General features: G+C 44.3%; 1 protein-coding gene across 2 annotated transcripts in view; it reads left to right on the top strand.

Moving 5' to 3' along the window:
* SCUBE2 (signal peptide, CUB domain and EGF like domain containing 2) overlaps nt 1–2,767 on the top strand; it is a 62,740-nt gene extending 59,973 nt beyond the window's left edge. Inside the window, exons 22-23 of one of the 2 annotated variants that reach the window (XM_042958347.1) lie at nt 1,674–1,753; nt 2,446–2,767. In XM_042958347.1, coding sequence (XP_042814281.1) covers nt 1,674–1,753; nt 2,446–2,598 — 233 coding nt within the window. In that variant the 3' untranslated portion in view covers nt 2,599–2,767. The remainder of the gene's footprint in view (nt 1–1,673; nt 1,754–2,445) is intronic. The other variant, XM_042958348.1, reaches the window with a different exon arrangement.
* Nucleotides 2,768–17,574: the final 14,807 nt, after the last annotated feature.

Raw genomic sequence — 17,574 nt, 5'->3', positions numbered from 1 at the left:
TGGGTGGCTCAGGTAACGATCTCATGGTTCATGAGTTCGGGCCCTGCATCAGGCTCTGTGCTGACAGCGCAGAGCCTGCTTCGGATACTCTGTCTCCCTCTCTCTCTGCCCCTCCCCAGCTTGTACGCTCTCTCTCAAAATAAATAAGTAAACATTTAAAAAAGACAGCAGTCTGGGAGCATTTGGTGTGGTGGCAAATAGTGCTTCAGTTCTCTCTTACACTAGGACATGGCACAGCAACTGGTCCTCCTAGTGGTGAACACCCATCATCAAGAGGAGCTAGTTCTCTGAGGAAGAGACTCTGCAACAAAGGAATTCAAGATAAACATGTACTCTTACTCATATTTGATATTCACTAAAGTAGAAGAATAAGAAGGAAGATACCACATGAATAGAGCACCAGTGAGGTTGAACCTATATTAAATTAGTAATCATGAGAACCATACAATAGTTAATAAATGTTCATTAATCACCACTTGACTAGGAGAAACTTTTTCAAGCACTCTTTCCACATAGTTCCAGTGATGTTCTTATGATTTGTTTGGTTTTGTTTGTACATGATATGCATACAAAGAGGCATTCTTTTCAGCCTGGAATTTGGAAAAGATTGTGTTTTGCATGTGCTTGGTTTGAATTATGACTAGGAAGTAGGCTAGACTTTGAAAGGTGGGGATTTAGATTTGGAGACAGCTTACGTTGTGTGCACTGCATTTACTATGTACATCAACACCAAAAATTAACTAATAAGAAAATGAACATAGCTTTCTTCCCTCTTTAACCAATGAAATTCTCCCCATCCCCTCCAAAAAAAAAAAAAAAAGACGAAAAAAGGAAAGAAGAGTCTTGCTTGGTACTAAGAAGCTTGATTGTTTTACATAATACAAGGGCAGAGAGAAAAAAGGGAGGACAGAAGGGAGAAAAGTAGAGAAGAAGAGAAAAGCCCTGAGGCTGGTGAGCTCACCAGAGAGCAAGTATAGATGGAAGAGATGAGAACCAAGCTCTGAGCCCTGCAACCCTCCCATAGTAAGAGGTCAGGGAGAGGAGGAAGAACAGCAAAGGAACTTCAGACAAAGTGACCAGTGAGGTAGGAGGAAAACCTGAAAGCATGGTATCCCGGAAGCTGAGTGAAGAAGTGGATCGAGGAGGAGGGGTGACTAGAGACAGTGAGTGTTGACAATTCTTTTGAGTAGTTTTGCAATAAAGAGGGCAAAAATGTAGGATGGAAGCTGAGGGAGAAATGAGGTCAAGGCGGGGACTTTTTTGGGATTGCAGACATAATAACATGTTTACATGCTGATGGGGAAGGCCCAATAGAGAGAGAAAATGTCATCATGTAGGAAAGAAAGGGCAGAAGTGCTGGAACAATGCCCTTGACTTGGTGAGAGAAGATGGAGCCAGTGGAAAAAGTGGAGGAAGGGTGTTGACTGGATGCACAGAGGGTTCATCCAAGGGAAGATGGAACAGAAGAGGTGGGTGCAGAGGCTGGTAGGTGAGAGGATGTGGGAGTCTGTGGAAGTTCTCTTCTGATCACCTTCTCAGTATCACAGCGGTCACTGTTCTGATAGCAGCTGCAGAAGAGGCATTTCTCAGAACCTTATTTAAAAATGAAAGAAAGAGTGAGTTTGGAAATAACTAAATCCCATGAATGTCAATCATGTCCTTTATTCCAACAGAGGACTATCAGGAGCTCATTGAAGATATAGTTCGAGATGGCAGGCTCTATGCATCTGAGAACCATCAGGAAATACTTAAGGTAGGTACATAGTGAAGGGGGATGCTGCAGTCACCCATGGAGCTCCCAGGCACCACTGGAGGAAGGTTTTCCTTTTGCTCCATGTTGCCACCTTTCAGACACCAAGCCTGCTCTGGGCTGAGGTCAGTTTTATATCTTCACCAGACGTAATTAAAACAAATATTCAGATGGCTTTCTTCGGTGTTGTCAAGTGAAACTGTATTTTTTTTTTTTTTTAATTTGGAAATGCGTGGAGGAACAGTGGGAAACTTGCTTACTCTAAATCCAGGCCAGTGGCAAATCATGGTTCCATGTTCACTCTCCAAATAACTGAATATCATTGACTCCTTGTTTATCCTTCAAGCCTAAAGTCCACCAAATTTTAGATGCTTATAAGTACTTATCAGACACTTGCCATCTCACCAACCCTGTAAATATTCCCCAGATTCCAGTGTTGCATCTCATCTGGTTTAGAAAAAGAAAACCATTTTTTATATATGACCCTTTCCTTTACAAAAGTAACCCATGTTTTTTGTAGATACTTTGGGAAAATAAATACTGGAAAAGAGATAAAAATCAGAGGAAACAATTTTCACTAAGTGTTTCTCAGCTCAGCAACCTACTGTCCAACACTGGGACATTATAGTTCCATTGGCAAAATGTTGGAATGTTTAAGTATTTTGGCCCAGTAACAAAACTTGTGTTCTTTTTAGGATAAGAAGCTGATCAAAGCTCTGTTTGATGTCCTGGCCCACCCCCAGAACTATTTCAAGTACACAGCCCAGGAATCCCGAGAGATGTTCCCAAGATCTTTCATCCGATTGCTACGTTCCAAAGTGTCCAGGTTCTTGAGGCCTTACAAATGAGCCGGGCCACGTGCCACTCAGTGCCATGATCTGCCTGTGGGCTGCTGGGACGCAGCCATCTGCCTATGCAGCCAACATAGTCGGATATCGCTGCCTCCAGTAGCAGTGACTCATTAGAGTTCAATTTTTATAGATAATACAGATATTTTGGTAAATTGAACTTGGTTTTTCTTTCCCAGCATTGTGGACATGGGTTATGAATGGCAGTGAGTCCTACCATCTTTCACTGCGGTGGGTGGATGTCTTGGGGACATCAAGGGCTGGCTGAGCTGGACGTTAGTCAGCTCAGATGAGACTCACCTGTCCTTCCTGGTTCTCACTCCTCCTCAAGGGGGCCGTGGTGGAAAGGAGTCCACAGAAGGGGCTGCCTTACCTGAAACTTCAGCTTCCTCCTTCCCAATCCTCCCTAAGGGATCCCTCTGCACCCATGCTGTGACCAGGCAGAGCAGGAAAGAAGGAAGGGAGGGTGGGAGAGCCCTTCAGGCATCATGCACCCACCTGAGACCCAGGAGGATTCTGTTTCCCCATAGCCTTCTCCAGCCTGTATGACCAGAGTTTGATCCCAAGACCCTGGGTTCTGAACAGTGATCATTTAAGAATACTTAAGCAGAAAGAATTAGAAGTAAAAAGATAAAAACTAAGCACTTCCACAGATGTAATAATGTGGATCTGTGGACAATGGCCTTCCTAGTTGCCAACTTCCACTCTGCAGTGAATGCACAGTGCTGGTTTTAGCACCTTCAGCTGTGCCTTCAGATGCTCCGCTGGGCCCTGCATCAGGGCCTGGAGAGTTCAGGCCGGATGTGATCTCCTTGGCGGATGAGAATCACCCACTGTTATGAAAAGGAGATTTCACAGATCCTGAGTCACTACTGCCAAGGGTGCTACTTCTCAGTGGGCTTGCCTCCACAGGTGTCTGAGGGCCACGTGGGCCACTGTGCAGCCAGACGGTTATGTTTGCCTTCCTTGCCCACTCTTCAAGGTCGGGCACTGCTGCAGCTCTGAGGACGTGAGCGGCACCACTAAGGGTGGGCTCGTTCTCTTAGTCACCACACCACCGCCAGGAGCAGCTGCACAAATCCCCGTCTCCAGGTATTGCAGAATCACATTTGGTTGGCACAGTGGGGACTCACAATCATTTTCTTCCGCAGAATCTTGAATTTTCAACATTACTTAATTTGTAAAAATTTAAATCCATAGGCAAAAATCTCATTACAGTGAAGAAAAAAAGAATCCTATCAAACAAGCTGCCATTTCCCTAATGAATGGGCTGAACTACACACACCTATAGTGTTTTGTTACTTCAGTAACAAACTAACTCTGTACACCAAAGTACTAAAAAATGGTTAGCAAATATTTTTAAAGAAAACAGAGCCTACTGGGAAGCTCTCTTTTCACCTCAGTTGTTGTTTTTTTAACCTACTTCCAACATTGATTAAAAAAAAATACCCTAATCCAAATTTTCTTCTTTATTTGCATGGGTCCTAAATACCCATTTCCAAATTTCTTTTCAAAAATGTGAATATTTTCATTTTTTACAATCATCATCAAAATAAGCACTTGGAGTTTGTCATACAAGGACTTCATCTACATTTCTGAGTCTCATCATAAGATGAAAATTCAAATGTAATATAACCTGAGTCAGTGACCCAGTCCATGTGGAGGAGGGGTGAGCTGAACTGTGCCATCCTGTCCTAAGCACGTTAGTAACTCTATGTTCATGACTGTGTGATGCCGTATTGCTGAGGTCACAGGAAGACTAGGGATGGAAATGCACTGTGGGCTGAGAACCCACACGAGAGCTGTGCTCCTGGTACAAGTATGAGCAACTAAGGTCCTCCCTAAGCTTCCTCTCTATCCCCGTCAACCACCCTGAGAGATGTTGTGGTGGGCTGGCTGCCTGGGGCTACTGTTGCTACCTACTAAGTCAATCAATATTTATTGAACCTCTGCTCTGTGCCAGGTACTGTTCTAGGCCCTAGGGATGCCCAGTCACAAGGCAGACAGGGTCCTTGCCCTCATGGGACTTACATTTTAGAGGGAGGAGATAGTCAATGACTAAACAAATCACCACAAAAAAGTATCAGCTAGCATTAAATGTTATGTTGTAGGTTAATGTGACACATGACTGTGTCACTACTTTAGAATTATGGATTATGGATGTCCTTTCTGGGGAAATGACATTTCAAACTGAAAATAGCCAGAAGGAACCAGTCTTGGGACAGAAACAGTCAGGGCAAAGAGTACTCCAGAGAGAGGGAAACCAAGTGCAAAGGCTGGCAGGCAGAAGCCAGCGTGTGTGGGGGTCACAGTCCAGTGAGGAAGCAAATGGGATGAAGTGAGGCCAGGGGACTGGACAGGAGCCAGAGCACATCAAGCTTTGGAATCCAGAATGAGGGGTTCGGGTTTAATTCTGAATATGTTGTGAAGCTTTTAGAGGGGTTTAAGCAGAGGAGTGGGATGACCTGATTTATTTTTGTAAAAGATCGTTCTGGTTACTATATGAATAGATTTCAGAAAAAGGCATGGAAGCAGAGAGCCATTAACAAACTATTGCAACCAGCCAGGCAGTCATCCAGGTAGGAGATGAGTTTGTCTGGGTTAAGGTTGTAGAAGTGGAGATATGAGAATAGTTTCTGGACATGTTTTGGGGCAGAGTCAAGATTTCGCATGAGGATTGGATGGAGAGGAAGGGAAAGGCAGCAGCTGAAGAGGCCTCCTACTTGCCTGAGCAACTGGTAGCTGGAGGAGACCACAGGAAGAGAGAGTCTGGGACATGTGACCGTTTTAAAACATGTCCACAACTTCTTTGATGCTCCTTCCATGGAAAGTTGGTGGTCTTTTGAGCCTCCCCTTAACGTGGAGCTCTGTGACTGCTTCCCCAGTTTAGTGTGGCAGAAATAACATTTTACCAGTTTCCGGGCCCAGGACTTCAGACACTGGCAATTTCCACTTCTTTTGCTCACACCGAGAACTCAGTCACCACAGCCTGTGGAGCAGCCATGCAGAGAGGAACCACGGCCCCCCACCCATAGCCCAGCTGAGCTCCCAGGTGACAGCAAGTAAAACTATGTGAGTGAGCCATGTGGGAGTCAATTCTCCAGCCCCATGTCCAGCTGCCCTAGCTAGTACTTCACAGAGCAGTTCCCATCAAGCCATACCAAAATTGCAGACTCATGAGCAAAATCAATGGTTATTGTTTTTTTCCGTCACTAGGTTTTGGGGTGATTTATTATGCAGTAATAAAATACTGGAAAAGGAGAGCTCAGTTTGGGCCATTTCAAGTATAAGGTACCTGTTTAGGAATCCACACTCAAGAGTTCAGGTAGGCAATTGATTCTGTGAAGCCCCAGGAGAGGTCAGTGCTGGAATATGAATTTTAACATCACAGAATTTTAACATCATCATGAGACATGAGGTAGTGGTCACCTGGGAAAAGTATGTACATAAAGACCAGGGAGCTCTGAATTCTGGAATTCCCTGTGTGGGCACAGGACCAAGACTTGGAGGAACTGCTTGTTAAGTAAACAGGAAGAGGTCAGAGCTGTTTCCCCTGCCCTCCAAGAGAGCTCTTTCTGTGGGAGGACACTGAGTGGAAGTGAAATCTGTACAAGACCTTCCTTCCAGCTGTGGATATTGTTCTTGAACCATTTACTTAAGTGCTGCATTTGTGGATTTAGCAACGTTTCCCTTGAGTTTCCAGTGCTAATAAAAGAGTGTTTGCCTTTTCACACTACCAGATGATTATCTTCACTGTGGAAAATTGCTTCCTCTGAATCATTCTCTGAGCTGTTAAATGTGTTGTCTGTAGGCATTCACTGGATTTAGGTTTGCAGGTGATTTTAAAATTGTCATGTGGTAATCTGGGATTGTGGCTGCACAGCACAAAGCAAGGACTCACTTGCCCTCAGGCAGATCTTTGTGGGGAGAGCATCAGGGCTGTTTGCTGCAGGCTGCTTTAGTGGGTGGGCCCGTGTGCTGGGGAAGTGCACCCACACCAAGCCCAGCCTCTATCCTCTCTTCAGTGCAGAAGGGATGCCTCCTCCTAGGGCTGTCAGCATCTCTGCTTCCTTTCACACAGCAGGGTGAGTCCTGAGAGCCTTACCCAAGCCTATATCACTCTTAGCCGGTATTTGGGAGGCAAATGGATTAGATGAGGAGTAAAGCAGTTTCCTCACCAAGTTCAGGGAGGTTTGTTATCTGTGGCCTCCTTGCTTGGCAAGCCATCCTCGGAATCCAGGCCCTACGTGTGGCCACTAGGGGCCCATCCATAGGAAGTGAGAAGCCTTGGTGAGGCTTCCTTTCTGTGGCATCTTCTACTCCAGGGGACTGTGAACCCAGCTTGGGTTTCCTGAGTATGTGTGGTTCCCTGCTTCCTTCTCCCTTCAGGTAGTCCTGATTGGCTTGCAGGAGACCATCCTCAAGGACCTGATGGCCCAGCAAGGCTGTTCCTGTGATAGACAGTCACAAAGACCTAACTACTCAGCGGGGATCACTTTTCAGAAAACACAGTAGGATCAAAATAGAATTATAGATTTAGAAAGTGAAACCACTCTAATTCTCAGGGAGGCTGCTTTAAAAGCTGAATAAAAGGTCACAAATTCACCTACTGCAAATAATGACAGTAACTTAGCATTATTTGGTTTTCAGAGTATCTCATTAGGGGAATGCTACTACAGATATGAGTTACTAATAATTATTTGTTATGTGTTCACTCATTTATTCATTTATCCAACATATTTCTTGCACACTTACTAAGCACTAAGTACTGTAGGAGCTGGTGTGCTGTAGTGAGCAAAATAAAGTCATTGCTTTTGTGTTTATATTCTAATGGAGAGAGACAGAAAATAAATAAATATAAATAGCAAAGTCAAGTGTGGTAACTGTTTAAAGGAAATAAAGAAGGGTAAAATGGTAGAAGATGAATAGGTGGTGAGAGGGAGTTGCTATTTTAGATAGGGTGAGCTCATCGTTGGAGTCATGAATCCAAGCCTCTCCCAGGGCACTCGCTCCTGAAGCCTACCATGGCAGTGCTGGCCCTGGCAAGTTCCCCTACGCACCCAGCAAGCACTTGTCATTTCATCTCATGCCAGGCTGACCAGAGCTCCAAGTTGTGAACAAGCCATTTTGTAATTTCTAGAGCAGGCACCACCTAGTGGTTGTAAAATGGAATAGATCAGTGTCTCATTCACCCCCCTGCTTTGGAGTTTAAATGGCCACAATTCAAGGCAAAATGTTACCAGTGAGATGTTGTGGACCAGGGCTGTGACTGATTGCATGTTGTTTAATACAGCCCTCAGAATGTATCTGTTTAGATCTTTTCCTTCTCTCTGCCTGGCCTAATGACTAATGACCAGGTGGGAAGTCATTGAGTTGGGTCTTTTCAAACTGTCAACAGTGCTCTGAATCATGTCCAAACACACACACACACACACACACACACACACACACACACACCTCATTCATTCATTCATTCATTCATTCATTCATTGTTATGGTCTAGGCACCATGCTAGGTTGGATATATACTGCTGAGACAGGAGGGAAAAGGAGTTGAAAGAATGAGGGGGGAGAATCCCCATATTGTAATCTTGTGAAATCTTTTAGCACATGTAGTTCCGGGAGCTACCATACCCCTGACCTTGGACTGTCCTCTGATCCTATAGTCTACACTAGGACTGAAGGATAACTTTGAAGCACAGTTTGGAGTTTTCTGTCTTTTCCCTACACAGTGCAAAAAGCAGAAATACAAACCTACCTCAAATGGGCTTTGGTGCTGGCTTTGCCTTATTTTTTTTTTTTTAATTAAAAAAGTGTTTATTCTTGAGAGAGAGAGAGAGAGAGAGAGAGAGGCAGAGCATGAGCAGGGGAGGGGCAGAGAGAGAAAGACACACAGAATCCAAAGCAGGCTCCAGGCTCCAAGCTGTCAGCACAGAGCCCAATGTGGGGCTTGAACCCACGAACCAGGAGATCATGACCTGAGCGGAAGTCAGATACTAAACCAACTGAGCCATCCAGGTGCCCCTGGCTTTGCCTTATTATACACACTTTGTGATTAAAGAAAAATTAATAGCTGCTGAGCAGGAAATGAAACTAATGCCCCAGGGAGGACAGAGCCCAGCAATGTGTAACATCAAGACAGTGTGGCTTGTGGTAAACCCTCATCAAGAGTGTGAGCTTGTGGTAAACCCTGGCCAGGTCTTCTGTGCTCAGCCCTCCGCAGCCTTGTGGGTAACTCACTGTGTGACCACAAACTGGTCATTTTCACACACTGCCAATGCAGCTGCATGTGCATGATATCTGTCCATCATATAAAACTGGATGATATAGCAGGATGGTAATGGTGACAAAGCAAGAATGTGTGTCCAGAATACCAATATTAGATCCAGGTGACCTGGCTTGAGGAAGGGAGCTTTCAGCAGCCACAAAGGTACCCAAGCAGGAATTTTAGGTGATGTGGATGCAGGTATCAGAGGCCTGGTAAACCCTTACTGAGGACTTCCAGTAAGGAACTGATGTGACTCAAGCAGCATCAGTCATCCAATATCCCCCCTCCCAGAATTCCCAATGTTCTCTTTATGAATGCATTCTCTCTGTTTATCTTAGTGAAAGGTTTCTCTAAGAGTGTTTCCTAATGCTCATTTCCTCCAGGACTCCTATTATGTCCTCTGCAGTACCTGGATTGGTATCCCAGCTCTGCCACTTAATAGTTGTGTGACCTTGCACAAGTCACTTTACTTCTCTGTGCCTCAGTTTCCTCATATGGTATGTACACTGACTGGATAGGGTTGTTGTGAGAATTAAATGAGTTCCTCATGGAAAACTCTTGGAATACTGCCTGGAATGTAGGAAGGGCTCAGTAAATGTTAACTATTATCATCACCATTATTTCCCACTTCTGAAGACTTGAGAAGTTAAATCCAAGATACTTTTTTTTTTTTTTTTTAACATCTGCTGGGTTTATTTGAACATTCAGAAGACAAGGCAGGAAACAATAATAGGAAAGAGGATGGGGTGTAGCAATCAGAGCTCAGAGCACCTCCCAGAGCCAGGAGACACTTAACTTAGCTCAGTGAGTAGTCAGGGGAGCCAGGGCCCTGGAGCTCCAGCCATGTCAGCACCATGGGAAAGAGGACTCAGGTGAGTCCACAAGCAAATCTCTGGCCAGCAGATGTGCCCACCTCAGGAGATGCGATGGCGGGAGGTGTCCGCCATTGGTCACCTACTGGAGGGTGTGCTGGGCCTTCCAACCACCCCATGGGTCAGCCTAAATCCCAAATCTATTTTTAAATGGGTTCACACTGTGCTGGTTTCTCCCATCTCACTGAAACACAAAGTCCTTTAGTCACAGGCTTTGTAGTGGGATGCGTTCTAGGAACAGAATTAGAGCTTGAAGCAGGAAAGAAAGGCCAGAATGCCTGACTTCGGTTCTCACACAAGACCTCTGAAAACCCTTATCTTCCTGAGCAGGGAAAGTGAAATGGACTTGTCCAATCTCCTCAGACTGCTCTCACGTCAGGAACAGCACACCGCACAGAGGCCTGTCTATCCTTCATCTTTCCTTACTTCCAGTCTTCAGCCCCTGATATGTGAGGACGTCAGTACCTCTTGCTGAGTCCAGGATAACACATTCTCCAGAAATGTCTATCTCGAATTTGATGTTACCAACATGGCAAAGTCCAACTTCTAACTCCAGAGAGGCAGTAATCAGGGTTGTAGGCAAATCAAGCCTACAAAGAGACTCACTAGGCCAGGATGTGAACTCGGGGCCCAAAAAAGAAAGAGTGAGGAATCTGTATGAGCCCTCACGATCAGCAGGACAAAGTCCCTGATGAGACAAGAGGACACAGGCCTGGCCAACGTGGGTGTGACCACCATGCAGCACGTGCCTGGGAGAGCACCGAACTCAAATGTGCTGATGGAGTATAGACAACCTGGAAAAGAGAGAATTTCATCTTTTAAAAAGTCATGAGTGGGGGACAAAAAAAATCTAGTAATTATACAGAAGAGAAATCAGGCAATACCTTGATCAGATGTTCAGATTATCATCTCCAGTAAAAGGCATAAGGACATCACATGGCTCCACATCCCCTGAAAGAACATACCATCACCTATACAGTACTCAGGCCAAGAATGCAAAGCCTCAATGTCAATACAAAGAAATTTCAGATACAAACAAAATGAAGAATACTCTATTTTTAAAAAGGGAGAGGAGTTGAAAAACAACTTGTACACCAATGAAATTTAAAACTTTTGCATTAAAAAAAATACCATCAAGAAAGTGAAAAGGCAACTCATAGAATGGGGAAAAATGTTTACAAATCATATATCTAACAAAGGTCTTGTAGCTAGAATATATAAAGAACTCTTACAGCTCAATCATAAAAAGGCAAATAACAAAAATGAGCAAAGGATCTGAACAGGTATTTTTCTAAAGAAGATAAATAAATGGCCAACAAGCACATGAAAAGATGTTTGCCATCATCAGCCATTAGGGGAATGCAAATCAAAACCACAATAAGACACCATCTCACACCCACTAAGATAGCTACAATTAAAGGGTCAGATAATAACAAGTGTTGTTGAGGATGTGGAGACATTGGAATTCTCATACACTGCTGGTAGGGATGTAAAATAGTGTAGCCACTTTGGAAAAGTCTGTTCCTCAAAAGGTTATATCTCTATAAAATAATTTTTTTGTATAATATGGAAGACTGAATTCTTCAAAAATGTCAATGTCATAAAAGACAAAGCTTTGGAACTATTCCAGACAAAAGGAGGCTAAAGAAACACAGCAACCAAATACAATACTTGACCCTAGCCTGGGTCCTATATTGGAGGAATATGTCACAAAGAACATTATTGGATCAATGGAAAACTGGAATATGAACAGTAGGTTAGATAAAAATGTTATATCCATGTAAATTCAAGAAGTTTATATCTATACTGTGGTTACATAAGAGAAAAATCCCTATTCTTAGAAAATACACAATGAAATATTAGTGGTAAAGGGTGATAATATAGGTAACTCATACTCAAATGGTTCAGAAAAAAAGTGTGTTATGTATGTTGGGGAAAAGCAAATGATACAGCAAATGGAGTAAAATGTTAATAATCTGGTTAAAGGATATAGAGCTGTTCTTTAGACTGTTTTTATTTTTGCAACTTTTTGTAAGTTTGAAATCATTTACAAATAACCACAAATGACTTTTCTCTATGGGCCGTGCAGAGCTGTGTGAAAATAGGTCAGAGTAAATATTGTATGAGTATGTGTGTGTGGTGTGTAGATGTCTGCACACCCAAGTGCCTATACATGTTCCATAGGGCGCTTTGTGTCTCCTATACTATTTGCCCCATTTGGCCTTGGACTTGCTCAGCAAGGGCCACTGGCCTCTTGCTGTCACACCCAAGGAATTTTTTTAGCTACCGTGGGGAAAGCAGTAGAGCCTCTGTGTGCCTGAGGCAGGCGGAGGTAACCAGAGTGAGCTGCCCTGCAGCTTTCTTGCCCTCGGCTGGGAGCAGGCAGGTCAGGCCTAGGCTGCATTCTGAGAAGACTTGCCATCTTCAGAGGTCTGTTTCCAGACTGAAGAGCTCTCTACTGGCCTCTGGAGGGCTGATCTTTCTCCAAGTTCTCTGCAGTCCTGGAGAGGGGAATGAGAGGGAAAGAGGACTCATATTTATTGAGGGCTCACTTTGTGCTGGGCCCTGTGCTTTACATGTTATTTTATTTAAACCACACAGAGCCCTGCCAGATGGGTAAACTGAGGCTCAGAGAGCTGCAGTAATTTGGCCAAGGTTCCACAGTGAGCAGGAGGCAGAGCCAGATTTGGAGCCAAGCCTAGATTCCCCTCTTTCCCCCAGAAATTCTTGCTTCAGATACTGAGATTTTTTTCCCCCTCCTTCTCTCCTCTTTGCTGTCTGATTTGAGGTCACAGCCTGTCCTTATCCCAGGAAATGAAACAAAATCATTGCTAACAGGAATGAATCCAAAAGACCTAGCCAGCTTTGGAAAACACCAGCAGGGCTGCCATCAGCCCTGTTTCTATGAGGCTACGGTGATGCTGGGAATCACTCCGAAGGAAGAAGACAGAAATATCTCATCTTTGCTTTAACCTGCCAAAGTAGACATAATCTTTGGGGCTGTGTGCCAAGTCATGGGTTCTGTGTAGCCAGAGATCCTGGCACACATATGGTACCTGCAGTGGACAGGTGTTTGAAGAATCTTCCTGACAGAGGGAGTTGGGGTGGGGTGGAGGGTGCCAGAGGAGAAAGCAGACTCTGCAGCTATAAGGATGGGGGTGGTGAGCAAAGGGGGTTCTGGGCAGTGGCCATTACTTCCAGGGGTGCCCAAGGGCAAAGTCAGAGCAAAATATGCATAGGTGGGAAAGAGGGGGATAAAAACTCTTTAGAAATCTCCACTTTCTCCTCTACTCTTCTCATTTACTTTTCTGGTCTCCTGGCCCCAGCACTCTTTCTATACCCCATTCTCAAAGGTCTTCCTATTAGCTGAAGACTCAAAGGAGGAGTGCTGGGAGAACAGATTATAAACTGGGAGCTGCTGAGAGTCACAAGACAGGGAGAGCCTACCTATGGTGGCATCACCTCAGTGCCTAGAGTGGTAATGTCATTTGAGCCCTTGGATCCAGCCATGCCTGAAGTCCCTGCACTTTTATTTATTTTTTTTTAAATTTTTTCAATATATGAAGTTTATTGTCAAATTGGTTTCCATACAACACCCAGTGCTCATCCCAAAAGGTGCCCTCCTCAATACCCATCACCCACCCTCCCCTCCCTCCCACCCCCCATCAACCCTCAGTTTGTTCTCAGTTTTTAAGAGTCTCTTATGCTTTGGCTCTCTCCTACTCTAACCTCTTTTTTTTTTTTTCCTTCCCCTCCCCCATGGGTTTCTGTTAAGTTTCTCAGGATCCACATAAGAGTGAAAACATATGGTATTTGTCTTTCTCTGTATGGCTTATTTCACTTAGCATAACACTCTCCAGTTCCATCCACGTTGCTACAAAAGGCCATATTTCATTCTTTCTCATTGCCACGTAGTATTCCATTGTGTATATAAACCACAATTTCTTTATCCATTCATCAGTTGATGGACATTTAGGCTCTTTCCATAATTTGGCTATTGTTGAGAGTGCTGCTATAAACATTGGGGTACACGTGCCCCTATGCATCAGTACTCCTGTATCCCTTGGGTAAATTCCTAGCAGTGCTATTGCTGGGTCATAGAGTAGGTCTATTTTTAATTTTCTGAGGAACCTCCACACTGCTTTCCAGAGGGGCTGCACCAATTTGCATTCCCACCAACAGTGCAAGAGGGTTCCCGTTTCTCCACATCCTCTCCAGCATCTATAGTCTCCTGATTTGTTCATTTTGGCCACTCTGACTGGCGTGAGGTGATATCTGAGTGTGGTTTTGATTTGTATTTTCCTGATAAGGAGCAACGTTGAACATCTTTTCATGTGCCTGTTGGCCATCCGGATGTCTTCTTTAGAGAAGTGTCTATTCATGTTTTCTGCCCATTTCTTCACTGCGTTATTTGTTTTTCGGGTGTGGAGTTTGGTGAGCTCTTTATAGATTTGGATACTAGCCCTTTGTCCGATAGGTCATTTGCAAATATCTTTTCCCATTCCGTTGGTTGCCTTTTAGTTTTGTTGGTTGTTTCCTTTGCTGTGCAGAAGCGTTTTATCTTCATAAGGTCCCAGTAATTCATTTTTGCTTTCAATTCCTTGCCTTTGGGGATGTGTTGAGTAAGAGATTGCTACGGCTGAGGTCAGAGAGGTCTTTTCCTGCTTTCTCCTCTAGAGTTTTGATGGTTTCCTGTCTCACATTCAGGTCCTTTATCCATTTTGAATTTATTTTTGTGAATGGTGTGAGAAAGTGGTCTAGTTTCAACCTTCTGCATGTTGCTGTCCAGTTCTCCCAGCACCATTTGTTAAAGAGACTGTCTTTTTTCCATTGGATGTTCTTTCCTGCTTTGTCAAAGATTAGTTGGCCATACGTTTGTGGGTCTAGTTCTGGGGTTTCTATTCTATTCCATTGGTCTATGTGTCTGTTTTTGTGCCAATACCATGCTGTCTTGATGATTACAGCTTTGTAGTAGAGGCTAAAGTCTGGGATTGTGATGCCTCCTGCTTTGGTCTTCTTCTTCAAAATTACTTTGGCTATTCGAGTCCCTGCACTTTTAAATAAGAGGACCCAAAGGTTTACACTTTTGTTTAAGAAATTTTCAGTAGGGCTTCTGTCACTTATAATAAGAACAACACAAATAAAATCCTGATTGAAACAGCATCAATTTGTCTAATACACTTTTCAAGGACTAATCCTCTACAACAGCCAAGGCAAGATGCAGGGAACTTTAGTACAGAACCATATGAATGGTAAATTCAGAGGCACCATGGACAGGAAGAGAGCTGGCCAGCCCCTGCCTCAGGAGGCCTTGGCTCCAGAGAAGGTATAAGATGCGTAGGTCCAAATTGCATTGCCTGGAGCTTTATAGAAAGGCTTGGAGCAGGCATAGGTCAGGGCCCACTCTGAGACTTAGCAACCTATGGGTTTTTCTGAGTCTGTCTCAAGTGACAACTATGGTAGCTACCTTCTGCTGAGCCTTTACTCTGTGCCAAAATGTGTTATGTGTATTATTTTATTTAATCCTCACAGCAGCCCTGAGACAGAGATGTTACTGGCATTGCTTTCTAGATGAGGAACTAAAACACAGTGGTGAAGTAACTTACTAGTCATATAGCTGGTAAGTGGCAGAGCAGGGATTCAAGCCTAGTTGTTTTTAAAATTTTTTGTAATGTTTATTTATTTTTGAGAGTGAGAGAGATAGAGCATGAGCAGGGGAGGGGCAAAGAGAGAGAGAGGGAGATACAGAATCCAAAACAGGCTCCAGGCTCCAAGCTGTCAGCACAGAGCCCAATGCGGGTCTTGAACCCACGAACTGTATACGATCATGACCTGAGCTAAAGTAGGACACTCAACCGACTGAGCCACCCAGATGCCCCTCAAGCCTAGTTGTTTTTAAGAATTACATTATACTTCTTCCAAGACGGGCCAATAGGGCAGGGAAGGTTGGCTATATGGAGAATTAATGATCTTTTCTGTCGGTAAAGCCCTCCAGAGTTCACAAAGGTTAATTTTATATGCAATCTTACAGATAAGGAAACTGAGGCTTAGAGGCAGGAAGTGACTTTCTCATAGTCATTTGGGAAAACTGGATAAACTTACCAGGGATGATACTCCTCAAACAGAGCAGCCAGGCTGCAATTTGCAGAAACTCATAGTGTATGTGCAGGCTAGCCTCACTACACTGACCCATGCTTAAGTGAAGTGATGCTATCAGTCTGGCTGAGGATGATCTCTAAAAGATAAGGGGACCAATTGTGGTTTGGCCACAGATCCAATTGCAGAACACAAATCCCATTACAGCAAAGAGCTCTGCATTCATAAAAAGATCCCTAGCTCTAGCCAAAGTCCTGTTTAGTTTTCAGCAACACTTGATATGGACAAATTCCAGTTCAATCAGAGACATTCAGCTTCCTGGTGTTCCCAGAGGGGGAGCAGGGAATCTTGCTATAAAAGGAGCCCCTTACTTCCAATGGGCCATCCTCAGCAAAAGGGCTGCAAGACTGAGTTAGTTGCCTAAGGAGTGGTAGCTGGAATCTGCCTGCCTGGCTTCCTCCCAGAGGAAAGTAGCTGTCCCAGCTTAAGCCCCAGGGGCCCTCACTGTTGGACCTGCCTTGATGCATTGCCCAGTCAGAGGTACCTGTCCTAGAGAGACAGGGCAAGGCTGTCTTTCACTGTTCCCTGGGTGATTCATGCCTGGAGGAGTGACCAGGCAGGAATCCAGGCAACAGGACAGAAGGGGCCAGGGCAGCCACTGTTGTTCACTGCTGGAAGCATACCAAAGGACTGGAAGGTGAGCTGCAATCCCACCTCCTTTTTGCCTCTCCCTCCAAGAGATCCTGCCCTTGATGAATGGGGCTAGGGGGCAGGGGCTTTCTTGAAGCCAGGTGAGTAGCCTTCCGGACTTCTGGATTTCTTTTCCCACAAGCAGGCTGTGAGCTGTGAATCTAGGACAAGTGTTGAAGACAGGAATGGAAGGTAAGAAGCAGGTTCATGAGTTGAAACCCAGTCCTTCCAGGTCTGGGAAGTCCAGCTCATGTTCTGGGGGCAGACATTCTTTCCCAGCTGTGCCACTTGCCTTCCTTGGGCAAGACCTTAACTTCTTGCCATACTTACACTAGTATTTATTGACTTACACTAGTATTTATTGAGCACCTTGTATGTGCTGTGCTAGGGATTTAATGGTAAGCAAAAAAATAGACTCAGTTGCCTTTCTTAGAGCTTAGTTAGTAAAGAAGATAAATATTAATCAAACAACCAATAAGATGCCCACTACTACCACATACACACACAAGAAAAGTCCAGGAGAGATGTAGAGCATATAATTAGGGAAAATTCACCCACTCTGGGAATTGAGAGAAGGCTTTCCTAAAGAAATGATAATGGAGCTGAGGTCTGTTTGCTGAACAGGGTAGAAGAGACATTCCATGCAGAGAGAACAGGATATTCAAGGGTAGGCCATGTGGCAAGGAGAATGGCTCCTCCAAGGAACGGGAAGAAGGCTCAGGAGGCAGAAGAAGTGCAGACTGGAGACCCAAGTGGGGACAGACCATACAAGAATGTGGGTCTTAAGAGCAATAGACAGTTTTTTGTGGTGCTTTAAACAGAGAGGTGAGATTAACACACTTGTAGTTTGAAAGGTTTACTCTGGCAGCAAAGAACAATGGATTAGAAGAGAATCAAAGAACATTCAGGAGAGCAGTTAGGAGGTCTCCGGCATTTGCTTGTAAAATGGAAATAATAGGTAATACTATCTCATAAGCTGTTACCAGGATTTCATGAAATACCGCATTTTAAGTATTTATGCCAGCACCTGACACACAGTAAAAGCTCAGTT

This window comes from Panthera tigris, chromosome D1, assembly GCF_018350195.1.
Source record: "Panthera tigris isolate Pti1 chromosome D1, P.tigris_Pti1_mat1.1, whole genome shotgun sequence".
NCBI lineage: Eukaryota > Metazoa > Chordata > Mammalia > Carnivora > Felidae > Panthera > Panthera tigris.
This window is presented reverse-complemented; position numbering and strand designations above follow the sequence as displayed.